The sequence below is a fragment of the Pezoporus occidentalis genome, unplaced genomic scaffold, assembly GCF_034315485.1.
Source record: "Pezoporus occidentalis ecotype Australia unplaced genomic scaffold, CSIRO_AGI_Poc_V1 ctg229, whole genome shotgun sequence".
NCBI lineage: Eukaryota > Metazoa > Chordata > Aves > Psittaciformes > Psittacidae > Pezoporus > Pezoporus occidentalis.
In genome coordinates, this window is record NW_026914169.1 from 810337 (window position 1) to 838262 (window position 27926).

The 27926-nt window shown below is 46.6% G+C and overlaps 1 protein-coding gene across 2 annotated transcripts in view; it reads right to left on the bottom strand.

Annotated features, from left to right (window-relative positions):
• The window catches only part of ATP6V0D1 (ATPase H+ transporting V0 subunit d1), a 37970-nt gene extending 10301 nt beyond the window's left edge, over nucleotides 1–27669 (bottom strand). For both annotated transcript variants that reach the window (XM_062621227.1, XM_062621226.1), the window contains exons 1-3: nucleotides 27486–27669; nucleotides 16649–16820; nucleotides 270–448 (exon numbers count right to left, since the gene is read on the bottom strand). In XM_062621227.1, the coding sequence (XP_062477211.1) occupies nucleotides 270–448; nucleotides 16649–16820; nucleotides 27486–27615 (481 nt within the window). In that variant the 5' untranslated portion in view covers nucleotides 27616–27669. The remainder of the gene's footprint in view (nucleotides 1–269; nucleotides 449–16648; nucleotides 16821–27485) is intronic.
• Between the last annotated feature and the right edge of the window lie 257 nt (nucleotides 27670–27926).

The following is a 27926-nucleotide window of genomic DNA, read 5'->3' on the forward strand; positions in this document are numbered from 1 at the left end:
CAAACTCCCCATCAGCCTGTACTACCAGTGTGCTGATTTGGACATTTGCTGTGAACTAGCTGGTCCTCCAGAGATAAAACTGGCTTAGGACAGGCATAAACCTGAACTCAAGCCCAGCCACCACAGGCAGTACAGCCACAGCTGTGCACTACCCATCACTTTGTCTTCCTGGCACAAAACTTAGGCTTAGTTGGACCTAGTTAGACTAGGGGAAAAAGGGACATCTGCTCCACACACAGCTGAGAGATATTTTGAAAGGCTTCACTCACCCAGGGGAGTGTCCACCAGGATTGCATTGTAGAGCTCCGCAGGCGTCTGAGCAATGTTCACAGCTTCCATCTGCTCAAAACTTCCCAGAGGATGGCACTTGGGCACCAGTTCGGAAATGGAACGCTGGTGCAGAGTCCCAGTGATCAGCAGAATGACGTTGTCAATCATGTAGCTGTACCTGGAGGAATGCCAGAGGAAGCCTGTCACAATTCAAGTAATATAAAAACCAGCACTGGCACCAGATAGGCACACATCTTCAGTTCCTGTAAGCATGTCCAGAACGATGCACCCTTGCCACAAAAAAATAGTAAGGGGTCTCCTTAGTGTCTCCTTATCATGCCAGACTAGGAAAAGGGCATCAAACACAGTCCTAGGCCATAATTTATGCTACACACCATCTGGGTATCCCCTACCTACCAGTGAAGAGTTGTAAGGGACTTCTGGAGGTCTCTGGACCAATGCCCTCCTCCAAACATTGCCAGCTCCAGCTGAACTTTGCATTATTTGCAAGAATTTGTAGATCTCACAACCTCCCTGGGGCTCTGCTTCAGTGTCTGATCACACTCACAATGAAAAGTCTTTTCCTAACAGCTCATCGAAATTTTCCCTCATGGTCACGTCTGATGTCTGTCATCCTGACCCCACACATGTCCAAGAAGAGCCTGGCTGCAGCTCCCTCATATCTTTCCACAAGGAACATTTCTCCCTTCAGCATTCCCACTTCTCTCCTTGCATCACCATGCTCTACAGACCAGCAAAGGGGAAATCTGCAGAATGCCTGGTGCAAGCTCAGCTTCAGTGCCAGCAGCAGTGCTCCACCTTGCCAAGACTATGGAGAAAGGATCATGCTTCTGCAGCCCCACTCCCTTCCCAAAACAATAGGGCTGGCAGCTTTGGCACAACCTTCATTCACACCCTCACAAAACTGCACACAAGGTCTTTTACACCTCTGCCATCAAAAGTTAGGAAGTTCTTTGTACTAGCCCATGTTATGATGTCCCTACCCAACTTCTCTGCTTATGTTATACAGGATTAGCAGATTCAGTCTACACCACTCGGCACAATTTCCACCACACAAGCTCTTTGTGGCCCTTCTCTCCCGTATATCCTTGTTTCTCTTGCAAAAAGGCTGACTGCCTTCTCCAAGCAAAAGACCCAAGCAAGGGATCAAGGCATCATGTAAACACAAGATGAGAGATGAAGTTTCCCCAGCAAGAACAGAAGAGGTGCTGTAGGCATGTTCATCACCAGCTGAACCATAAGAAAACCAAGCTGAGAACATGAACATCAAGCAAGATGAGTCTTTTTCCAGTCAGGAGTAGATGCTTTTGCAAATGTCCCTCAGCAGCCCAGTGAAGAGGCACAGATGCTGGGATAGCAGGGTAATTGGGATTTTACAATCCCTTGCTTTCACTGCTAAAACTCTAAAAAGTGAGATGATGGAAGAGACCTGAAGAGACATGCTCCAAGACAAATAAGATCAGGACTTGAACTAGAACGGCTGAAGCAGCTGTGCAAAGAACTGGAACATTGTTGAGGTTGAGGTTCACATGTACTGGAGGACCAAAGAAAAGGAACTTAAGGCCAGCAGCACACTGGGACTGGGACAAGGGCAGAGCTGGCAAGGCTCTGCACATGTTTGTCAGGCAGGCATTGGGATGTTCCTGGTCTTTATCTTCCCGAGCTAACAAGAAGGGCATAGTGCAGGCCTGTTTCCTCTTGAACCACATCAAAGGCAGGTAAGTTGAGCCAGTTAGAGGCAGATTTCAGTAGTTTTTATTAGATGGGTTCTCTACCTCTCAAACGGACTCAAAGGGCATGTCCATGAACAAATCCACACCTTAGTTCCTCAAACAGGTGCTGCTTGTTTCTCCACACCACAGGGCTGGTAATGTGCCTCCTGGCCCTACTATTTTTGCAGAGAACCTTTCTCTGTTTGCAGCCTACCTTTCCAGGGGTGTTCAATCTAGAACCAGGACAACCAGTGCAAGCTTCATGTCCTAGGAAACCTCCTTTTGCCTTTTAATCGACAAAGTCATTATCTGCTTCTGTTTGTGCAGCCTCTCACCAGGGAGATGACTGCAATCTCCAGGACAGCAAGAATAGCCTGTTTATGAGAACTGAGGGCAAGTCCCTTGCAGTAAGCAGCTGGTTCCTGGTAAATACAAGCATCTGCACTCCAACAGATATGGATCTCCATGAGGTGTACCAGACCAAGGACACAAACCATCCTTTACCAGCTCCACCACTTGACCTCAAACATGTAAGTTTGCTTAGTGCGACACAGTGGCTTTCAGGAAAGACCACACACAGGACTATTCTCACCAAAATAAGGCAACAACACAGGACCAGACTGTATTTGTTTCTTCAACTCAATCTACAATAAAGGAACAGGCAAGGTAATGTGGTCATGGCACAGTATGCTAGCACTCCTCTTTCCTGATCTCAGCTTGCTCCACCATGGATGTTGCTCTCCACAAGCTATTTGTGAGTTGCAAGGACCCTGGCCAAAGTCAACCACACAAGAGGAACTGAGGGGAGAATGCCTGGAGCTGTTTCTGTTCACAGGTCTTCAGAGCAGCTTAGCTTTGATTTCCTGGAGTCACACCGAACTCATCCATGACCTCCCAGCCCAGCTCAGCATGAAAGCCAGGCTTGGGAAGAACAGCCCAAGTCTAACCTCTTCATGCATGAGAAGCTCTTGCTTTCAGACTGATGGTCCCAGGAACGACAACCAAGCTCTCCCCATTTCATAACTTGCTTGTTTCCTCATCCTTCAGGGAAGTCTGGGGAAATGCACACTCTAAAGACCAAATGGCAAGGTCTCTAAGGAGGCCTGGCACCAACTTTTTGTTGTTTTTTTGTACTTTACCTATTGAAACTACTTAAATCTTGCTGTCAGAGCAGGATTCATCCCTGCAGGAGGAGAAAGAGTTACTATGTGCAAGACAGAGGGGAAATTTCTCATTCAGATTTCCACTATGACAGCATTTCAAGCCTTTACAATAATGAGAGCTGCAGCTAGATAAAGGTCTACTCCTGCCTGCTGAGGCCAGGCAGACACCAGCACCACTACCAAATCCTTACTGATAGCTCTATTCCCTTCAAGCAAAGCTGGACCACACTTATTCCCATTCAATCCCTGCTTTAACCCAGTAAAACCAGTCATGACTACAAATCAAGTGTCTAGTGCCAGGAGAGCTGGAAAAGCCTCTTCTCATCTGTGGAAGGGGAAACACTTGCTTTCCTTTGCCAAGTCCAAACAAGAATGCATCTGCCTCCAGTAGCACAGCTGTACTAAGACCGTATCAGAGGTCCTGGCCATGCTGGCATTTCCTCCAAGGCCTGAATGATTAGATTTATTACAGTGGCAGCAGTTTTCTTAAGAACATCCACCTACTTGTTTAATAGAGCAGCTTTTGTCATCATCCTCCTCATCTCCTATTAGATTCTGACCAGCTTCAAAGGTTTCAGCTTTTACGGTTAATGCATACTCAGACCCCTTCAAGAGCATTTTAACCTTTACTAACTCTCAGTGCAGCTAATAAGAGGTACACATCACAAAACAGGAGTCACTTGCAACACCATGAATGCTTACTGCAGCCTGCTTAGCAAGGAAAAAGAGATTGGGACATAGGATGGTCTGGTAGAGAGTGGAGACCTGAGACACTTGTCTGGTGGAGACTGGAGACACCAACCAGCTCCTTGGTGAGGACAAGCCTCTGCACTAGCTCATGTGAACACTCTCGGTAGGATCTCAGAAGAGAAAACACTACATGGAGGCTCTGTGCAAGCTACACCCAGTGACACAAGGTGCCAGGGTCTTAATTAATTAAGAGATAAAATGGTACCTTTTCTTAAGTTCCCCACCTTGCCTCCACAAAGACCATAGCAAAACTCTCTTGGGCAAGAAGGTGTTTTATACTCCTCCTCTGAGCTGCTCCCTCCCCACACAAGGAGATGGACACAAAACGAGTGTATGTTTGGCCAGTTTCACATTCACAGTTACACCCTGCCTCATTCTTCCTGTCACCACTGCACTGAGGTGTGGTATATTCCAGAAATTCACATTCACAGAAACACAATTTCAAGTTGATACCGACAAGTGTCTTCAACATCTCACAAGATAGCACAATTTCTTATTAAAGAACAGAACAGAAAAGAGTCAGCAAGCATAGAAATACCATCCACAGCAGGAGAGGTGATGGTTTAGAGCTTCCTGAAGTCTGAGACAAGAAGAGTAAGTACCACAGAACCCTAGAATGGTTTGGGTTGGAAGGGACCTTAAAGCTCACCCAGTTCCAACCCCCTGACATGGGCAGGAACACCTTCCACTAGAGCAGGTTGCTCCAAGCCCCATCCAACCTGGCCTTGAACACTGCCAGGGATAGGGCAGCCACAGCTTCTCTGGGCAATCTCACAGAGAAGAACTTCTTCCTAACATCTAATCTCAATCCTTCCTCTGTCAGTTTAAAGCCATTCCCCTTTGTCTTCTCCCTACAGGCCCTTGTCCAAAGCCTCTCTTCAGGTTTCCTGTAGCCCCTTTAGGCACTTGAAGCTGCCCTAAGGTCTCCCCTGAGTCTTCCCCATGCTGAACAAGCCCAGCTTTCTCAGCCTGTCTCCAGAGTGGAGGTGCTCCACCTCTCGCAGCATCTTCACTCCTCCACTGACACCCAGGTCAGCACAATGCACACTGGGTGACACTTGCATAACAAGAACAAAGCCAGGCTAGGATATGCCTAGAAAAGCCAAAAGGTGTGTGTGTGGTGGGGGAAATGTTCCTTCCATGAGCAGTAGGTCAGAGAGATTGTTCTCCCTGCTGGCTATGGGAGCTATGGTCTCAGACAGGCACAGTAGAGACCTCCCAGAAAGAAAAGTGGACAGACAAGCTCCAGAAGCTAACTTGTCATCTGTGAATGGAGGATCTTCAAGGAGTAATAGAGCACACATGCAAAAGCCATGTGCAGGTTCTTTGACAATGTACATGCTCCTTCTCCTGCTGGAGTTACTTAAATACAAATGAGACACGCAAGAAAGATTGCAATGGCCCACTGAACATTGGGAAAGACTTTTTATAGCAGAGGAGCACATGAAATTCATGAAAGCTCATCACAACTTGGCATTTACAACTTGGCCTGAAGGCACTCAGGCATAGCCCTGCAAGGCAGTGACCCCAAGACAATTAGGGCTTCTCCCTCCCCCACTTACTAATCTAATCTTCAAGAGTCATTGTCCTGTGGCAGATAGGTTGGGTTTTTTATTGCTTTCTGCTCCAGGATACTGAAGAAACCGTAAACAATAATGCAAGTGGTCACAAAGCATGACTAATGACAGAACATTGCACGACCTGCACGATCCTGTTTCTCAGGGATCCTCTGAAAGCCTTGCCAAAGCCAAACTGTAGCTTAACAGCTGCTGGCCAAGAGGTCATGAGGACAGCCCTCCTGTCAACAGTGGGATGAGGCACAAGTGCACAAGCTAGGCTGCAGCTTAGGTTTTGCTGGGATGGGTTACGGTATTGTATTGCTCAGGCAATTTTAATGCTAAGACCAGCATTAGACTAATGCAGACTAATGCTTGCAAGGCCAAAGTCATAGAATCCCAGCCTGTTTTGGGCTGGGAAAACTTTAAAAATCATTTACTCCCAACCCTGCTGCCACAGGCAGGGACACCTTCCACTAGACCAGGTTGCTCCAAGGCCCATCCAACCTGGCCTTGAACACTGCCAGGGATGGGGCAGCCACAGCTTCTCTGAGCAACCTGTGCCAGCACCTCACCATCCTCAGAGTAAATAATTTCTTCCTTATATCCAACCTAAATCTCCCCTGTTTAAGTTTAAACCCATCACCCCTTGTCCTATTGCTACAGTAACTGATGAAGAATCTCTCTCTGGTGTGCTTTGTGACCACATTGGATAGTTACTCAGATGACTGTAGAAGCATGTGTTTATTTTGGGATAAAAAAAGGAAATCTCCAGTGGGATCACAGCAGTGCTTGAACTCAGCATGAATTCCAGGGACAGCTTTAAAAGACAATTAAGTTGTTTTGAGTACAGTCACTTTAGCATCCAGTGCTTCCTTCTTACAACTCATCCAATTCATGTACTCAGGGGCTAGTGGGGGAAGTAGCCTAATGGAAAAGTTTTGGGCTGGTTGTGCTGCTGCTTCCTTGGGTTTGTGCATAAGTACACAGACCTCTCTATATCCCACTGGGCTAAGGACTTGAGCAAAGGTGCTGGTACACAGAGCCACTTGTCACACCTCTTGACTTTGAAGTGTAAGCAGTTATGGGGGAAAGCAATACACAGACTTCAAAGCACAGAAGAGCAGTAGCTGACACCAACACTAGTGCCAACAGCTGACATACTTGTATCTAGAGTGTTCTTTTAAGATCATCAGTAAATAACTGTACAGCAGTCCTGAACTGGAAATGAAAGGGCTGTTGCACATCAGGAAGAGCTCAGTGCCTCACTAAGGCTTGTTTGAGGAACAGACAGCAGATGAACCAAATCAAATCTTTAAATAAGTTTTTCAGCTCAGACTAGAATGTGTCAGACCAACAGCTTCTGGCCAGTAGGAGTTCTGCATGTGATGCTCAAAGTGTGCTCAAATGTGTGCTCAAAGTGTGCTCTTCCTATCTTTGTTCACTGTCTTTCCTAGAGTCACACCAATAAAAACCACACCTAAGTGGTACGTTTGTGAACCTGCCAAAGAGAAAGCTGAGAATTTTATGGTTGCCACCACAAACTAAGGGCATTCAGACAGTAAGTGGGTGCCCTCCTAAACTCAGATCATTGAGACCATTTCACAGCAGAGTTGTAACATCAGAGTACTAGAGAGGCTGGAGCAGCCTTTCAAATCTAGGCATCTAGGAATGTTCTCAGCATTAAACAGTATTTAGCTGCGTCTCCACATGATTTTTACTATCTTCTAGTGAGTCTACATGTCTTGGGATAGTGACCTCTGTTTTCCAGTGGCACCTTCTGGTAACTTATAAGCAGTCATATAGCATTAGCTGCATTAAAGGCTAATGAGAGAAAAAGCTAGATGAAGTACTTTTTCTTTTTTTTTTTTTTTTAACTTTGAGGCTTTATGAATATGATGTTGTGTCCTATCTGTGTCCAAATCCCTTGAAATACCAGGGAATGTTTTGAACACCTCAAAGCCTTGTGCAAGAATCTCTGGCTGCCTCAACTTGATGCCTCAAAGCTTAAAAACACTAGACTGATACGCAAGGCTGAGTCTTGCCACTCCCTGCCGTGCTGAGCAGACCCCAGCACTAATTACATTTTAAATATTGACAAGAAACATGTAATCATGCTGCTTTCACGCAGACCAAAACACAACATATTTCAACGATATGAAATCAGAGGAAAGACTGAGTTGTTTAATCTCAATTTATCCCCAAAACTGCCCCTTGTAGTCAAGACAGTTGAAGAAGTTTGATGACCTGACAGCCTTTACTCACTTCTCAGTGACCATGTGGCCCGGACCCAACAAACATGCAGAACATTACTGTGCATACAGATCTGCTGCTAGCAGAAGACAAGATAAATCATTATCCCACTTGACATGCAGTAAAACATGGGCTAGATTTAGCTCATCCTCCAAATACTGTGTTACTTCCACAAAGCTTTATGCAAGTATTTGCTAGACTTCAAATCTGCATGCAGAATAGACCTGGAAGAGGGGACTAGGACCCAAGATACCCCCAAGAAGGCTTCAGAACCAGTACCCTTGGCTTCCAGGCCTTTTCTGAGCTGAACCTGCCAGTATAAAGCACTGGGTGAAGCAAATTGATGGAAAGGCAAGAGAAAAATGAAGGCTGCTAAAGTCTAGCACCAGAACACCTTGAGAATGGTTTCAATCAAGGACTGAAACATGTTACACAGCAAGAGAAGTGTTCAGTGAATGTTCATCCAACTGAAGGTACTGCACGTAGGTGGCCTTCTGGAAAAGTCTCAACCATACATAAATTTATTAGAGGAGCACTGATAACCTTCCTCCCTGCTTTATGCCTCTACCAAAAAGGCGGTAGAGGGAAAGACTGCAAGAAGGAACATGAGGGAAAGGCAAGGACTGCTCCTATGAGATGTAGAATCACCAGAGACATTCAGCTTTAAACAAAGCCCAAGAAGATACCTAAGTCCACACACTGCCTCTGGATGAAACAGCATCAGCTTGTGCAGGGATGTTATCCAGAGCTCCCATCTAATCACCCACAGCTTGCCAGAGCCACTTCTTGGGGCTGCACTTTCATTCAAGATTTCTCTTTGTGAAACACTGGCTTAAATCTGGAGGTCATCACTTACTTTTTCTGCATCTTTACTGCCACTGACAACACTTTGCTAGCTCTTCCAAACATTACTGTAGCTCACTGTGTTTGTGAGGCACTATGCTAACACCTTCCAAGCAAAGAACAGTGCTGGTCTGTAGGAGGAGGGTTATACAATTCCAGCTCAAATCCAGTGGCCAAATGAAGTGTTTTGCAGGCATTAGAGGTTTGGAGAAAAAAGCATTCCCTCAACATAACACACAGTAGAATTCACCTTTGAAAGCCTCCCTTTCTGATGAGGGCACCCGCAGTCACACCATTTTGAAAGATGACTCCATGCCTCCCCATCAGGCACCCAAACCTGTCTGTGCTGACACTGGTTCTGGGAAACAGGTAGGAGAGATGTGTCCTTTGAGTAGGTAGGTGGGTATGCAGGACAATAGCTGCAGTTCCAATGCTACCATCCAGAGGACACAAGTCTGTGATCGTTTCCAGACCATTAGTTATATGCCCTCTTATTTTGAATATTGCATAATTCCTCCAAGAATTTGGCTTATCAGTTCAACTTTGCACTCCCTGCAAACAGGGAAGCTGTTTGTCAGAAACCTGTGCTTCTCTGCCAAAACAGTCTCTGCCAGAAAAATCTCATAAAGCTTTTATTGCAGGATCCCCAGCCACTCCAATCATTTTTGCTTCCCAACCCCACCACCACCAAGCAGTCAACAACTAATTGAAAATAGTATAGCACAATTTTAACCACAGCAGATTAGGAAAGATCCTTCAGATTGGGGCATTTGCCCAAATAAACTGCAAGTGTCTAATGTAAAGCATCAGGAGCTTCTTCTTCTGCAAGAGAGACCTTCAAAAGGATGCAGTCATGTTTTGTAACCTCTGCAATTATGCCAGGATGCACACTCCACTATATTTAGAATAGACAGGCAACCTGCTACTCCAGAGAAGAGGATTATTGCTCTTCAGCAGAAGTAGCAATTGAAAACAATCTGGCTCCAGAAAAACCACTGCTGGAAGATGAAGTTCGAACTCAAAGTCATGCAGCAGAAACTAGATCTATCCAGTGCATGGGAGAGGCAGAGCAGCACTGGGTCAGGGAGAAGGTAACAGGGGAAAGCACCAGCTACAAAAAAGCATGTGAAAGGGGAAGGGTACATGCAACCTCATCAAAAACATGCCTTGTGACCACAAAAACATACTGAAAGCCAAGTTCCCAGGTGCATCCCCAGGGCAACAAAGAACCCAGTTCCCAGCCCTAGCAGACTGGTGAGGTAAGGACAAAAGACAACTTAGTCTTGTCCTCTGACGAGAGGCTTGATTATGGATTTGGGAAATGTGTTTAGACCCAGCTCACCCCTAGACCTCACTCTTACAGCCAGCTCAAGTCTCCACACAGTTACCAGCAGCTTCCCCATCTGAGCACAAGATCAAACCCTTCTCTGCCCAACAGCTTGCTGCAAGGACTCAAGGAGCCCAAGAGCTGTCAGAGCCCTGCACACCAGGATCTGTGAAACCACTTCCAAGGGAAAGGAAGAGGTGGTGCTGAAGCAAGGGCAAAAAAAAAACAACCCCAAACAACCAAACCTTTATTACATGTTTCTTCCCCTAGAAAAATACTAAAGCTGACAACCAGACCAAGCTACAGCAAGCAAGAGTCAGAAGCAGCACCATGATAAAGAATCCTATCCAAACCATGTACAGGAACACTGAAAGGAAGGAGAGACAGGACATAGCATGGTGACAGGCTAACGCAAACAAATCTTTTACAGAAAGGCAGGGCAGCACAGCACTGAGAAGAACCTAAAACCCACTTCCATCCCCCCAAGTCAATATGTGCTTGTTGAATTCAGGAAGTGGGTTTTGCTGTTTCAAGTACACTTAATACCTGTTTGTTGCTGCCCTACAGAACATAGCTGCATTCCCTCAGCCAAACAGTCAATTGTTTGCATTGGAGCGAGATGTTAACAGTCAACTCGTGCCTATCAAGCCAGAACCTACTGTGGGCTGTTGAAAGACATGGGAAGGCACCAACAAGGAGCTACATGGCAAGACACAGAGCTAGCAGGTATTTCATAGACTGTGGCAGGCTCAACAAGCAGAACTTTCCCTTGCCACAATATGCAGTGGCAGAAGGCCACCAGCTACAGCCACCACTTGAAAAAACAAAAGGGAAATCAGCCAACTTCCTCTATATTTTGATACTAACAATGCTACACTTGCCACGGAAAAGTTCCTGGAGAGGATAAGAGCCAGGAAAGAGTCAGTGTGGTGCCAGGAGAGGAGCACAACAGGACAAAAAGCAGTGGCAGCAAGTGACGGGTGGAACTGGGATGCTGCCTAGGTGCATTCTTGGATTAGTTTTGTTCGTGTGCCTTTCAACAGTGTCCTTTCCCCTAAGCTCAGGAGGTAAATTAACTCCTGCTTGCCTCCAGAGGTTACCTAGCAGATGGGATGCCCCTGGGGCTGGGCAGTGACAGGGCTGGAGTGCCACCTTCCGGCAAGTCACAGGCCGAGCTGGGCTGAAGCTGGGCTGGAACAACGACCAGGAACAGCATCCTCCCGGTGCTCCAGATCCCCCACACCAGCCCCGCTGCTGCTTCTGCTTCCCGTGGCGCCTACCTGGGTTCATAGGACACAGAGAAGAAGCAAGAGAAATTACACACGGGGGGACAAACAGCTTTTGGCAGGTTGGGGAGGGGACAAGGGCATACCTGTTCCTGAGATCAGACAGTTCCCCAGATCCCTCAGCAATGTGCCCTGGGTCAATAGCAGAGCACCCTCGAAAACGCAGCACAACACCCATGTGCTGACCAACTCAAAACCACTCCAGAGGTCCACCAGCAAAAAGACTGCTTTTAAATGCTCCATCCACCTCCCAGCACCAGCCACCAACATCCTGATTGTTCTCAGTGGGATGGTACCTGAATATTTAACATGCCTCTGTCTGGTGTGAGGTTATCTAGTATTTCTAAGACACCCAAGAAGTAGCTACAAAGGCATCCTGCAGCAGTGAGTTTCATAGCTGAACTGGACATGCTGTAAAACATTTCCTTCCATTTTAAGCCAGTCACACCTCCTACTGTGCCACTCAGTTTTCAAAATCTGTTTACAACCAATGCCTCTCTCTCAAGACAGTCCCAGTGCACTCAAGCTTTCCTCCTGCAGAAGCCAGCCATGCTCAGACTTTCCATATCTTTCTGCCATTTTCTATTTCAATTCAGCCTGCATGGTTTAGCACATAGACACATTCAGTTGAGTACAATTTCTTCTTCTGACCACCTGGTGAGTCACTTGCCCTGAGCTGCCTACCAGGAACATCTTTACCATTTCCTCCTCAAGTTTCATTAGGCACCCTAAAAGAAAGGAGTACGAAATAGTCATGTTCAAAAGGCCAAGATAAATCACCCCATTATGCCTATTCTGTGCTCACAGCCAGAGCAGGAGATCAAATGGCACAGGCTTGTTCCAGTGTCACCCAGGTAGGCAGATGACATAGTACCTCTGTGCGCACAGGCACAACATCCCCAGCACTGCCAACATCGTTGGGCTGAAACTGCCTGTGACACTGACAAGCCTGGGTTAGGTGAAGTACTGGCACAAGTACACACTGCCAGACTCCCAAGGGAGTTGTCCTGTGTTCACCCAAGCTATTTGGGATGTGTATGGCAAGCTTCCCAGGAGAGGGCTCTGCAAACAGGACCCCTGAAACTTCTATGTCCTGTCCTGAACCAAGAGCTGCTACAACCTACGGGACAGTTTCAGGGAAAAAAAGCAGTCTGAAAGGCAGCCCAAGAAGTCGTATCTAGTCTACTCTCTTTTCTACTAGCCCTGTCACTAAGTATTATCAACAGAATACAGTTAAAACTGCTGGGCAAAGGTGGCACCCTCTCCAAGCTCCTGTGTTTCAGCATCATTCTTGTATTTTAACTTGTCTGTAGTGTCATTAGAAGTTATTAGAGCCTGTAACATGCTCACAGTGACTCCCACCTTGGACCTTCTGAAGCTGGTAACACCTTCTCTATTTCAATAATACTCCACTGGTGTGATGAGTGCAGACTCAGGGGAGAGTCCTGCAACAGTGGTGCAGCAGAACCACAACAAAATGCAACTAAACACTTGGACACCTTGTACAACAGGCTCCGCAAGAGTGAGGATGTTTCATGTAAGAAAGCGGCTTTTCTCCTGCTTTACCTTTTGCCTTCTTCCAGGCAGCACTGCAGACAGTAGCATTAAAGCAAATCTTGTGGGTAAAAAGGAAGAGATGACAGTGAAGACAACTCAAGAAAGAAACATCCTGTGCTGAACGGGATTATGCAGTATGTAAGAAATAGGGATACCTGCAAAGAATTGTGATTTGCTGTACAGAACTCATCAAAATCAGAGACAGAAGCAGAACACAATGAAAGTTAAATCAAGCTGAGAAAAAACACCAGTTTTACAATTAAGGCATTCCAACAGCTGGAATGATAGCCACCAGGCTATCAGATCACAGGAGATGTTCAAGGTCTTCTACACAGCTCTAGGTGGATATAGACACTGAATAAAGGTCAACAGGACTGTTGTAACAAGAAACTGGACTTCCAGAGCAATTCAGAGTCTTCCTACCAAGTCAGGCAGTGTGTAAGTGAGGAATGGGTTAGAGACCAGTTGAGCAATCCGGACATCCATAAATCCATGGGTCCAGATGGGATGCACCCATGGGTGTTGAGGAAACTGAAGGAAGTAATTGCTAGACCACTCTCCATCATTACCAAATCCTGGAAAACGGGAGAGGTGCCTGAGGACTGGAGGAAAGCAAATGTCACTCCAGTCTTCAAAAAGGGCAAGAAGGAGGACCCGGGTAACTATAGACCGGTCAGCCTCACCTCCATCCCTGGGAAAGTGATGGAACACCTTATCCTTGGTGCCATCTTAAGGCATATCAAGGATAAGAGGGTTATGAGGGGCAGTCAACATGGCTTCACCAAGGGGAAGTCAGGCTTGACCAATTTCATAGCCTTTTATGAGGAAATAACACAGTGGATGGATGATGGCAGAGCGGTGGATGTGGTCTACCTTGACTTCAGCAAAGCATTTGACACAGTCTCCCACAGCATCCTCACAGCTAAATTGAGGAAGTGTGGTCTGGATGATCAGGTAGTGAGGTGGACTGTGAACTGGTTGAAGGAAAGAAGCCAGAGAGTTGTAGTCTATGGGGCAGAGCCTAGTTGGAGGCCTGTAACTAGTGGAGTGCCTCAAGGGCAGTACTGGGACCAGTATTATTTAATATATTCATCAACGATTTATATGAGGGAATTGAGTACTGTCAGCAAGTTTGCTGATGACACTAAGCTGGGAGGAGTGGCTGACACACCAGAAGGCTGTGCTGCCACCCAGCGAGACCTGGACAGGCTGGAGAGTTGTGCAGGGAATAACTTGATGAAATATAACAAGGGAAAGTGTAGAGTCCTGCATGCGGGCAGGAACAACCCCAGGTTGCAGTATAGGTTGGGGAACGACCTGTTAGAGAGCAGTGCAGGGGAGAGGGATCTGGGGGTCCTAGTGGACGACAGGATGACCATGAGCTAACACTGTGCCCTTGTGGCCAAGAAGGCCAATGGCATCCTGGGGTGTATTAGAAGGGGGGTGGTTAGTAGGTCCTCCTTCCCCTCTACTCTGCCCTGGTGAGATCGCATCTGGAATATTGTGTCCAGTTTTGGGCCCCTCAGTTCAAGAAGGACAGGGACCTGCTGGAGAGAGTCCAGCACAGGGCAACTAAGATGATCAAGGGAGTGGAGCATCTCCCTTATGAGGAAAGACTGAGGGAGCTGGGTCTCTATAGTTTGGAGGAGACTGAGGGGTGACCTTAATAGTGTATATAAAGGGGGACTGTCATGAGGATGGAGCCAGGCTCTACTCAGTGGCAAACAATGATAGGACAAGGGGTAATGGGTACAAACTGGAACACAAGAGGTTCCACTTAAACTTGAGAAGAAACTTCTTCTCAGTGAGGGTGACAGAACACTGGAACAGGCTGCCCAGGGAGATTGTGGATCTCCTTCCCTGGAGACATTCAAAACCCCCCTGGACACATTCCTGTGTAACATTATCTAGGTGTTCCTGCTCCAGCAGGAGGACTGGACTAGATGATCTTTTGAGGTCCCTTCCAATCTCTAGCATGCTGTGATACTGTGATACTGTAATCAGGGCAGGCATGATCTGAGGCCTTTCAGTTCATCTTTTACAGACATCAGTTTTCAAAGTGAGACTGTTTGGGGACAGCAAACTTTTAAAGTCTGCAAGATACTCATCTATCCTGCCCAAACTATTGCCTCTAAGCAGATAAGGCAGAAGCTAGAAGAGACTGTTAGTGATTACTATGATATTTCCATAGAAACATTTCTATAAACCTGTAAGGTAGCAAAGGAAAAGCATGCATGGAGGACAAGCTACCTAATATTGCCAGGCTCAAACAGTCTTTACAGCAAACTCAAGATGGGCAAAGAGGTGTTTCGGAAGTTCAGTTTGAGAGACTAGAAGAGATTGTTCCAATCAGCTTAAGATGAGCTAGGAACTACTGCATCTATTGCAAACACTCCTGCAAGATGAGGCCTTAGTAATGTCCTGCTTATGACTTGCCACATCTTACTGCATATTTGGAGCCAAATATGAAAATTCCATGTGTTTTCGAGACAAGCATATAAGAAATAGCTATTTCTTAGAAAATAGGAAAAGCTTAGAAGACAGGCAGCTTTAGCAGAGTGACCCAGAAAATAACAGATAAGAGCCACTGGGTTAGAAAATAAGATACTGGTTTCTATGTCCTTTCAGACACAGAAAGGACAGAACAGGAAGGAACGTGGCAGACAGACAGGCAGGCCTTTAATCAATATCTGCATGTGCAGGAGACACCCCAGATAGGCTAATCTTAAAATCTCTGAACTGACCACAGATGCCTGTCTGTATCAGCCTCCATCCTTCAAAAATCTCTAGGTGGCTAGCAAGATAATACACACACAATTGTTAGAAATGCAAGATTAAATAACACGTGCCAGAGCGCCTGCAATGAACCCAAGCTCACTGTATCAAATAAATCAGTGCTGATTTATGAACTATCATGCTCAAGAACAGAAATAGGGGGCCCGTAAGATATCTCCTTACTGCTCAGAGGAGGCCACTGGCTAGGCAGTTTGCAGGGCAAAATAGACCTTACAGGAGTGTAGGCTAAAGAAAGGAAAAAACGCAACTGAAACATGGAAGTAATACTGCTGACTAGCACAACCAGTATCTCACCGAGACTAGGAATTTCTCTTTATTCCAATTAAAGCAAAAGCAAAACACAGAAGGAGAGGGTGTTGCAAAACTGCTAGGAGAAGACACTTGTGAGGAAACTGCTATTTCAACCTTTTCACATCAGCTGAACCTGCTGTGGAAGTGTACACACCCTGTGTCTTTCCACGCACCAAGTGAGACATATTGAGGGTGCTGCAGCCCTGTCTTTCCCTGCTGCATGTTCTAGGCCTCCCTTTCCTTACTGGAAATCCACTATTTGGTGGATTCCATAGGGTTGGCTGGAAAAAAAACCAAATAAATAAAAAAAATTAATGATTAACGCCAAACAGTAAGGTGGTTCAATTTTTGGCCAGGTCAACTCCTTAAACCAGTTTGTGATAGGATCAAGGAAAGCATACAAAGCCCAGAGTGAGATATCGGTATCACAGCAGCCTCGACAAAGGCTGACAGACCTCAGTGGGTCAGAATGATCAGCCAACTGCTGTTGTGCACATGCATTGCAGCAGGATCACATTTAAGAACAATAAAATAGGAACGTTTAGCACAAGGGACAAAGCTAAATGACAGGTCCAATAGAGACTGAACCAGTGCTGCAGGGAAAGCAGCCAAGCAGCTGTGCCAGCACATCCAAGAAGCAGAAGCCTTTAATAGCATAGTGATACTGTGCTGCTGCTTTGAGACCTCCAGATACAAGTTTTGTTCAAGATGCTGCAGAACACACAGGAGCTACAGGGTCAAGAGTGCAAAACTGGTCTGAGAGCCCTCAAGTCTGGAAGAACACCAGTGTTTCAAATGCTACTGATGAATAGTTGGTACTCACGTGATGAAGTCCAGAAAACTTGCTAGAGGCTCATAGGCATGGTTCCTCATGTGACGGAACTCCACTACCATCTTCTCTTTCAGCTTGTCGTCTATGACGGAGACAGTGAGTGGGGAGGCTTCATTGGCCAGGAAGTTCCCATAGTCTGTGCTCTGGAGGTGCAGTTTCAAGTCTGAAAAAGAAAGAATTATTCCACTCTACAGGGTTTGTGTTGGGTTTGGGCTGTTTTTTCTTTTGAGCACACCCAAGAAAGCTGTTGCTCAGCCCTTCTCTGGGCATTCTCTTCTCTGAAAGATCACCTAGAAAAAACCCACATTAAATCGTATGTTTTTATCTGTGCTTAGTTTTATCAGGGACAACCCAAACACAGGAGGAGATCAGTGTTTCACAATACCAGCTTTGTCCCATCTTAAAGAGGTAACTGTGGCACTGTGCAACGGAGCATGTAGCTGCCCACTGTGCTTGATAAAGATGGGAGGTTCTAGATTTCTAGCAAATACTTCCTAGAAAATAATTTTAAAAACCAACAACTTAAGCACTTTCTCTAGCCCCAAGGGCTCTGGTTGCAGGCTTCTCTGAAGCAATCACAACCAAGAACCTATCTGCATCCACAAGCAAGTTCCCTCAGATACTAGTGATGGGTGGCACTGGAAAAGCTTTCAAAGCCAAAAATACACAAACAGCAACCTTGAAATGATAAAACAGGCAGACCAGTTAGAGCGAGTCCAGAGCAGGGCCATGAAGATGCTGTGAGGGCTGGAGCACCTTTGCTCTGAAGACAGGCTGGGAGAGATGGGCTTGTTCAGCCTGGAGAAGAGAAGGTTTCCAGCCAGCTCCATGTAGTTTCTATACTGGTCATGACATGCTTTGGTGTGGAATACCCCTTTGAATAGTTCAGGTTAGCTGTCCTGGCTGTGCTCCTTTCTGGCTTCTTGTGCCCCCCCCCCCCCACTGGCAAACCATGAAAGACTGAAAAGTCCTTGATTTAGAATAAGCAGTACTTAGCAACAGCTAGAACACTGGTATGTTATGCTCATCCTAAATTCAAAACAGCACTTGACCAGCTACTAGAAGAAAATTAACTCTATTCCAGCCAAAACCAAGACAAGGAACAGGCTTAGAAGCCTTCCCCTCCTCCAGTTTGTAGTAGAGGGAACCTTTGTTTCCTCCCTTACCCTTGCTGTAGGTCAGGTGCCCAACCAAGCTCCAGTCCTGGCCAACAATCAACTACAACATGCTGAGCTCTGTCAAGATAAAAGCCCTATTTGAGCCAAAAGCATTTAAGTGTCTCCATGGAAAAACTGAATCCAGAACTGAGGAACATCATACAATTCTACAAAGCTCTGCTAGTTGCACTGGTACATAATGTTCATCTTCCTTCAACTCTACCTCGGAGGGCCAGTTAGACAAGCACCCTCCAAGGGATTCAAGACCTTTATGGGGAAAGGAGAGTAGCTGGAAGAGTTTAGTTAAACCAGATGTGAACACACAGTCCAGAGAAAACAAGAAAAAAAAAAAAAAAAAATGAAAAGCCATTTCTCCCTGGTTTCTGTGAAAGAACAGCACTGAGGCTGCCCTTCCCCTCCACTGGATCGAGTCCTCAGCATTACAGCACAAGCAACCACAGTACTGAGGTCAAAGCAAGGACTCAGCCTAGCTTGAGGAGTTTGATCTTTTGACATTCCACCCAGCTACAGGCACGAGCTGGAGAGCATCCTCCACACTGGGCTCCAGACTGAGCTTGGACTGTACAGCAAGACACTGTCCTCAGCCCTAGGGGTCAAACAGCCTTCAAGCTGACTTTAACTCTTCTGGTTATTTCCAAGGAAGTCTATTAAAGATGTTGTTGACCCAGCACTTTTTAGTTACCAAGACATTACCACTGCTAAGTGTCACAGGAAACATGGTGGTTACAGAGAGAGGAAAAGGCCAGCGACTTAGAAACATGACAGAAACCGAGCACTATTTCTGTGGTTTACAGGAGAGTTTGGTGGTACTCTTACTAAGGAAGCCTGGATGCAGCAAAGAGTTACTTGCCCAACACACATCCCAGCTGAAGCAAAGCAGAAACTTAAAGTAGATCTCTGTTCCCCAGACTATGCTGCAGCTAAACAGCTGTGTTTTGCTCTACCAAAACATTGCCAACTTACGCTCACACTTCTGAGGTGGGAAAACATTGTCTGGATAACTCAGACAATGGAGTTTTCAACATGAACCTTGCCACAAAGTCAAACACTTGAGAAGTTTCAGTCCCTCTTCTGAAAGGTCTTGGATGAGAAGCTCTGGAGTCCAAATGGAAATTAAGTTCCACTGTCAGATCAGGGCTTTACTTGTTTGCTTTTAGAGGAGGCTAGAGAAAGCATGGAACAAAATTCAGCAGTTGCTCAGTGAATGTGAGAGAAACGATCATGGTAAGAGTACTGCACCCATAAAATCAGACTGCAAGGGAAGGCCCAGTGGACAGCAGTAGCTACATCCACATACCTCCTTCTTGCAGTTCTCTGCAATTGTGCAGAGCTTTAACGAAAACTAAGCCTTCCCAGAAAGGCATGCAATGCTGTTTTGCAGCTATACAGGCCCTTGGAGAGGAAGCAGCTATTGCATATCCTACCTAGCTCTTACTTCGGTGGGGAAGCTTCCAAAGTTTCTAGCCATCTCCTCAACTCCAATTCTACTAGCCCAAAACCATCTGTTCCTTTTGGTGTCACCATGACCTGCAACTCTGCTCTTCCTTTTGAGGCTGCAAGTGACACAAAAAGTAGAGTTTGCCATACCATCCACTTCCAGAAGTCAGAGCTGCATGTCATGGAGACCAGAGTCACACAGGCTGCATGCTGTGCCTTGCAGCTTCTCCCTCAAGAGCTTTGAGCAAGCTCCCAGAGCATTTTGTCCTGCTTGATGAGGGGGTTGCCCCGCCAGCTCCATGGCACAAGATTCAGCATAACATTATGTTGCAACTGGAATAAGGGCCATGTTTATATAACACTTGGAAAGCCATACCCAAACTGAAGTCTTCTGAAGTCTCTTAGCATCCAAGCAGACAGAGCAGAATAGATTTTCCAAAAATCTGACCAGATTTATAAACCCTGACTCAATGCATCCCATGGTGTACAATTGACTTAAGTGAGCCTGTCCTCCTCAAGCCCATCACTGAGCCTCAGCCAAGAGGGTTTGGGAGGTTTTAATAGGACTATTCACATGTCAGGCTTCACAGTTAAGAACAAACTAATCCCACGGTCTCATAAATCCCCTGCCAGAAGAGCTGTCGCAGTAGCACAGTGACTAATAAGTAGACCCATTGCTGAGCAAGCCCCAAGCTCTCCACAAGCTCAAGTTCCTATTTCCTAACACAAGTTCAGACTGAGCTGGAGTTGGCCTCTAGCAGCAACTGCAACACCTCGGCAGCAGCAGCTGCCAGGGATCCCACACACTGCATGTCGACAAGATGCTGACTGGAAGTCTTCTGCCTGCTGAAGAGAGACCGGCACCTAGAGCCCAGAGAGACCTGGACCTAGAGCCCAGGAGCTGATGGGCTCCTCCAGATGCTGGGTAGCATCAGCGCACAGCCTCAATGCAGCAACTGCTTCTGAGAGGTATGTTTGCTTGTTTCGGCATTTTTCCAAGCAGTTCACAGACTTTAAGAAACAGATTTGAGGCAGCATTTGGCATGGGAGTGTCTGAATTACCACAACACTTTTGTTCTCTCTCCTCCCCCGCAAAAGCTAGTAAATTATGGCCAGGTCATAGTTCCCAGAAAGCTGCCTTATGCAAGAACACAACAGCCTGTCAGAACAACAGCCTGTTTCTGCTGAGTATTCAAGTAGGGAAGTGACTGAAATTACCATGACATGTACTTACAGCCACCTTCTTTCAAATCTCTGATAAGGCCCTCTGGTTTCGATGCAGCAGACTATATGTGAGGCACAAGCACAAATGAACTTTAATTCAACCACACCTTGACGTTTCATATGACATTTTCATGAGACTTCAGATCCACAGTAATACTACTATGCTCTCCTGCAGGTCTGCTGTATCATAACAAGGAATTAAGCCATTATTCAGTCTTTCAGACATCTGTCAGTCAAAGCCTATTCTCTAAGCCCTACTCACAGCGACCCAAGGCCCTAGCAACTCAAACTTCTACCCTTCCTTCTTCAGCATCCTCCCGTAACCGCATTGCAGAGCTCTGAATCAAGTTAAGGGCTTGAGCACTTCCAGGCAAGGACCGATCCGTCTTCTCACACACAGGCACGGGATCAGCTTGGAAGCTGCAAAAGCTTAACTGATGTTTTCACACAATTATCTGCTCTGACCCTGACATCTCATTCCAAAGCACCCTGAGCCATCGCTGCATATATTAAAATTACAATCTTTTTTGCTATATCCCAGGCTGGAGGCAGTAAAGCAGCTGAGGGATCACACAGCAGTCTGCAGTTCAGTTCTGTCACCCACATCTCCCTTCAGAAGACTGCAGTCATTACCATTTGGCTTATTGCTTTTCATTAGATCTGTTTAAAGCCACCTCAGACACTCCTGGAACTGATTCTATGAAATCTCACCCAAGAATCATCCAGAGACCCTTCATTCCCCAGAGAATTTAAGACCTTTTCTGTGGTTGCACACCACAGTACAGGCGTACCAATTTTCTTCTGCTGTCAGGCAGCAATTCCTCTAGGACAGAGGAGGAGCAATTCCTCCAGATCAGAGGAGGAGCAATTCCTCCAGGCCAGAGCTAAACACAGAGAAGCATCATCTTTGCCCCTTTCCACCCACCAGCATCTTGCCTCTCATTCTTCACTTCTCTGAGACATCCTCACCACCAAACAGCAGCCCATGTTTCTAGTCCAGCCCTTCCTGGGGTTGAAGTTGCCCCCATCAGAGTCTCAAACCCAGCACATTCAGATTTTGTTTCCTCAGGAGCCCCTCAACCAGGTAGCCCTCTCCTGATCCTTTCAAAAGGCGAGGAACACCTCCTAACCTACCTGTGTCTCCAAGAAACTTCACCTCTCTGTACCCTTTTCTTCTCCCCTCTAAAAACAGACTGCACTAAGTCACAGCTGTAACCTCTGAGGTCCAGTACACCAACAGGACATCACCCCAGCACCTAGTGCAGTGGTTTAAATGAGAGGCAGCAAATCATCCAGAAGCTAAGGGAAACAGGACAGAAAACATTCTCACACTGCAGGAGCTGACAGCAAAGGAAAAACAAGAAGAAGAAAGTACCAACAGGCTGCCAGGAAATCCAGACACCACCATCTTCTAAGGAGGGGCAGGACATAAACAAGGACTGAAGCTGCACTAGTACTGAGAAGCTGACCTCAGCTGCTGCATGCAAGTTTAGCTAGAAGAAGCCATGAAGTGTGTCTCTGCCCAGTAAAGGAGGCCAGAACAAACAGCAAAGAGCCTCTGCTGAACCCTGCAGGAAGCCAGAGACCACAGTGTTTGCTTGCCACCATGATTTAGCAGGCCATGGAAGTACCATCTTTCCCCCAGTAAAGAATGTTTTCCTTGAGTTTGTTTTAACAGGACAGCTGATTAACCAGCCACAGCCAGCAGTTACACTGGAGGATGCAGGACAAAGCATTGAGATTAGAAGGACAAGCCTTTCAGCTACTGCTCTCTCTCCGTACATGCAGCCAGCATTCACAAGACAGGAACAGTCTAAGCCCTCCTCAGGTGTCATCATTCCCATATGCTTGGCCTCATCCTGCAGATGAAAGCTCCTGGGGACAGGGACAATCCTCCAGCACAGTCCCAGCAGGCAAAGGTCATCTTTCAACAAAGGGGTCTTAGATGTCAGGAGACAGAAAACATTGTTATCATGGTTTCGAAAGATACCTAACCATATTACAGCTTGGTTTCTACACCCACCGAGTTCCAGATTCAGACTGAACCATTCACAGAGTTCAAGATGGATCTAAGCATGGCCACCCTTCAGGACTATCAAGTGTCCACTCCTTAGTTGCTTGTACAGCAGAGGAGCTACATGGGAAAGGACCTACCCTCTTCTTCCCACACCCAGGAGAACACCATGAGCTCCACCATGGATTGAGGTGTCAAAAGCAGGCTTGCAGGCAGTGTGTAGCTCTGGTAACAATGCAACTTCTCTATACAAGAGGACACACTGCCCATGTGGTTAAGCCAAAATTGAAGCCCAGCTCCAAACTTTCTGGGCTTGAACTCCAGGACCACAGCAATATAATGGAAGAGAGAAGGGTAGCACAGCCTCTCCTGCTCTCAGTGAAAGGAGATGTGGTGAACATTCAGCACATAACACCATAAAGCAAAGGCAGCCTCCAGGGGAGAAGAAAGATCCTTGGGACTATGAAAACAAAAGCACATACTGCACTCAGCAGAAGCCTGGTGCACAGAAGAAACACTCCAAACATCCATTTCTTGCCTCCAAGAGGCCACAGCTCTGCTCAGGCAGGCCTCTGCTCTGGTGTGTCTACTGCTCTGTAGTTAGACAACAAGAAGACAGACAGATTTCACTTCACAGCGGCTCAATCACATGCTCAATACATTTCCAATTATTTCATCTTCTTTGCCTGGAGAAAGAGGAAGAGGAGAGAGTGGAGGAGAAGCAGATGTCATTACACTGAAGAGGCATTTAAGACAGCAAGCTTTTAGTAATGCACTCCTCAGCTGACTGAAAGCAGCACTCCCGTTCTGGGCAGGGAGGGCTACAGACAGCAACCCCGGAAACGCTTCCATGACTCAAAATCAACCAACCCATCCAGTCTTGGTTTATTCCACACCATCCAGCCCTGTATCAAGAGCATAGCACTCCCTATGTGTTCCTGCAGACGCATTTGACAGGAAACAGGGCTCCAGTGTGAGGACACCATTCAGGCAGACCACCACGCCCTCCAGCTGGTGTGAAGCGAGGCAGTCCAGCGCTTCAAGCTCTTCAATTTCACTGCTGATTAGCAAGCATCCTACAAATGGAGGCCTGTAGACCAAACTGAGATGAGAGGACCACAGTCTTGGAAATCCTTTCTATCTAAAAGAATCACATGTATTTTCTTCTCCTAGACAGCCTTTGCCTCCCAAATACATCTTTGGGGCTCAGACGGTTGCTGTGCTCTTCACAGACATGACACAACACCACTACTTTCGGGTTATGCAAACTGAAAACCCAAGAGCTTTCACAGGAAAAAGTGCAGGCTGAGATGCACAAGCAGAACATGAGAGAGCCTTGAGGGGCACAAGATTCATTCTACACACACCTTAAGCTGAAGACACAAAAGAAACCATCCCACCATTGTTTCCATAAGGTGCACAAGACCCCAGCTGGGCCAACTGCACCTACGGAAGCACCAGCACCCACATAGGTGCTGGTGGCGGAAACACACAGCCTGTGGAAAGCCTTTCCCAACAAAGGCCTACACTAATAAGCTTCAGCCAGCTTTTCAGCTGGCCATTTCATGACCTCATTACCTAAGTAGAAAGTGATATGTCCTGCTGCTGGATTTCACTGTATCAATCACATCTGTAACACTAGCTGGTCAAAAAGAAATGTTTCCTATACTAACAGTGTGGAAGGAAGAAGAACATTAGCGATAGCAGGCTCATGAATGCTAACTTGAAGGAAAAGAAATTCCTGTTTCTAAAGATGCTTCTGTGCACTTCAGGCTCCATATACTTCTTCGAGTATGGAGCACTGCAGACCAACAGTAAAGCCTGGAAATAACCTACATTCTAGTCCCAGACTGAACTCTGCTGCTTAAAAGCAGCACTGCTGTCCAAATGCATCAACAGCTTTTTAATCTCCAGAGATGATACCAGCTCTCTAACAGGCCACCACAGCTTTTAGAAGGTGGAGACAGCTCACCACCCGTTTGACAGCAGAAATGTGAGTGACTCATAAGTTTGGTTACCCAAGACAGAGTCCACTCAAGCACAAATCCATGCTCACAGCATCGAGGCAAAAGAAAGCAGCTCCCAGTCCTTCACTGACACCTTGTGTCAGAAGCAGGAATTGGCTGCCACAGAGAGGGCCAGGCAGATTCTAATATCCAGCACAGGTGTGTGGCACACAAGGATTTCTGGCAGAGAAACAATCACAAAATTTGGAGCTAAAAGAAGGGATTAAATATATTATTGGCGAGGGTTTCAAGAGAGAACTTAAGCCAAAACAGCTCTTACTCCCTCACCTCAATCCTGCTTATGTTTTCCTGCCCCTTCTGTAGCCAGCTCAGGAGCCTGCCTGACCACCTGTTTGGCTCTATTTCCAGCTCATTAAGAAGCCAGAGCTTGAACTGGGTTTCTCTGTGATCAGATAAGCAGAGGATCACACAGAAAAGCATGACCTCCTTCCAGCAGCACTAAGCTGTAAGCCCAAGTCCTGAAGCAGAGAAGTCAATTCCTTTTTGCTTCCAGAACGATACAAGCACACAAGAGGAAGCAGCATTTCAGACCTGGAAGCAATACCTCCTAGCAGCAGCAACCAGACGGATACCAGATTCCCAGGGCCAGCCCCCAGACAGACTTGGTTCTTCAGGACCAAGGTGATAATTTGCTCCAGAACTGAACTAACTGCAGAGCCAGACTCAGGCAAGAGGTGCAGTGAAGACAAAAAAGAATAGCAGAAAGTTTATTTTATGCCAGAGTAATTATTTTGGCTGGTAATCTAGCTACTGCCTGGATTTAGTGCAGACAAGCATCTGGGAGAGAAAGTGTTAGAAGTCTGCAAAGCACAGAAAACAGATACTGAAATAGGAAAATGGGAACTAAAGGGACAGAAGAAAGAAATGGTCTGGCCACAGACATAGTAAGTGATCAACAGCAATGTTGCTTTGAAGGAAAATCCTTCTATAGGAGCACAATGTAGAGTGTCTTGTAGAGGGACTTAGTCACTTCTGGTATCTCCAGGGGCACAGAAAGCCAAGTGGAAGAGGAATGAGACTGGCAGTGAACTTAGAACAGCATTCAGGCTCTGAATGAAGGGTGACAAGGAGCATAGCGGCAGCCACCATCAGGGAGCTGTCAGGACAGGGCAGTAACAATACCAAGACAAATGTATGAGTGGGGATGGCACAAGTTACTCCTGGGGAGATTCTGACTGGACACAAAAGGAAAATTTTTCCCAATGAGAACAGCCAGCCATTGGAATAACCTCTGCAGAGAATTTTGGACTCCCCAACACTAAACACTTCAGACTGGGCTGAACAGGATGCTTAGACATGCAGTCCAGCTCATGCTTTGCCTAGAAAGGTTGGACCAGATGATCCTTGAGGTCCCTTTCAACCTAGGATTCTGTGACTGATATGGGAACTTCGAAATGATCACTCCAAATGGAGAAAACAGGACTCCAAGTGAAAGCAAAATTTACACAATCTCATTCAGAAGGCAAGGAAAGGAGGGGGAAAAAAAATTATATACTTAAGGAGAAGCTGTAAGGTACAGAAAGACTCCAAAGAAGTTACCCGCAGGGAAGGTGATAAAGTGATAATTTAGGGCATGCTGAGACTGGCGACTAGCAGGTGAGCAGAAATGCCTCCCACGACTCTCTTCCAAACCCTGAGCTCCATAGCAAGAATGACAGAGACTGCTGCAAGCAAAGAGCTGCAAAAAAGTCTACCTGAAAAGGGGCTTCTGTACTAAGTAAAACCACCCTGGATATGTTTTAAGGTAGAGACTGAGGCACACCACAGCATTCTGTTTCCATTCTGTTATTTAACAGTTGAGCAAGTAGCTCCAAGTAATTTGCATCCAGGGTTCTGCTGGTCAAGGATCCCTCTAGAGAGTTAATATAAATTTCAGTCACTCAGCAATGGTTAAGATCAGGCTGACCTTAACCACTATTTTCAGAAAAAAGAATGATCCAATAATTATAGCCCTATTGACCAAAACAACCAACATCTCTGGATACATGTTTCTGTTTCAAGAGAGACCTGGTTTTGATCTTCATGATTTGTGACCCAGGTTCTGGGCACCCATGAGGGAAAACTCTTAAGCAGGTCACTGATACAGAGGAATAGATCAGCACTGGCTAATTAAGACAAACTGAACAGAGATGAAAAGCATCACTAAGCAAAACCTTCACAGCTCTCTAGGTTTATACACACTGATCTAGAATAAAAAACGATGTCTGGAAGTCAGATTTAGCCTTGAAAGAGAACTCAAAATCACAGGTAAAGCGTAATTCACCAGTGAATTTACAAAGGTCTGCACTAGAGTTTTTCCACTAGCAACCCTTCAGTAACAACATGTACTTTCCTAAGGGACCCAATCTCCTTAAACTGATCACGGGTATCAGGGATTAAGTTATAATACCCCATTAATCTTGCTTCTGGCCTTAAAAAGCCTTCCTGCTCTGCCTGCCACTTAGGAAGTGAAAGCCCAAAACAAGACTCCTCAGCAAAGCCTGACAAACTAACCAGGTTCCCAACAACCGCAGGAAACACACCACAGCTAGACAGCCTCCTCAAGAAAGCATTGGGAGCTTGAGCTTCCTTAAACTGCCAGCTTTCATCAGCTGCTACAATCGCAAGGCCACAAAATTGAGTCAGCTGAGCTCAGAGGAAGCAGCCGCGGTGGGGGGACACCTCTAGCGTGAGGTATCATGCCCACGGAAGGGTGGGTTGGAACTAGATGATCAAACCCAAACCATTCTATGATTCTATGGCGCCAAATGCCTGCTCAGCCAGAGTGAAGAGGGGAAAAAAACTCAAAAAGGCCTATATGGACTCTTTTCCTCACTGCCACACAACACCCCGCCTCCCCACGGTCCCACCACCCCTCCATTAAGCTTTCCCCTCAGCCCGACAGCCATTCTCCTCAGTATGAAGGCGGAGGGTGTCCCCCACCCACCTCAGACACACCCCCAACTCACCCTCCAGGCTCTCACACTGCACCAAGTTCACGTAGTCGCCTTGCCGGAGCACTCCCGCCTTAAAACCGCGCACCAAGCCTTCCAAGTACCCGTTATCGACATTAAAATACAGCTCCGGGAAAGACGACATGGCGACGGGCGAAGAGGCGGCAGGACTATGGCGGCGGCTTACATGACGTACGTGCGTGCGTGCGTGCGTGCGTGCGTGCGTGCGTGCGTGCGTGCGTGCGTGCCCCTGCGTCCTTCCGTTGAGGCAGTGCAGGGCGGGAAGCGGTGGTGGCGGTTGTGGGGGCAGTGGCGTGGGGCGGGAGCTCCGGGGTCGGTAGTGCTGACGGCCCCAACACAGCCTTGCTTTTCAAGCCCTGTTCCTGGAGGTTATAAGCCACCACTAAGACCGAATTAAACAAGTATTTCACTGTATATAGACATAGTAATGGGCAA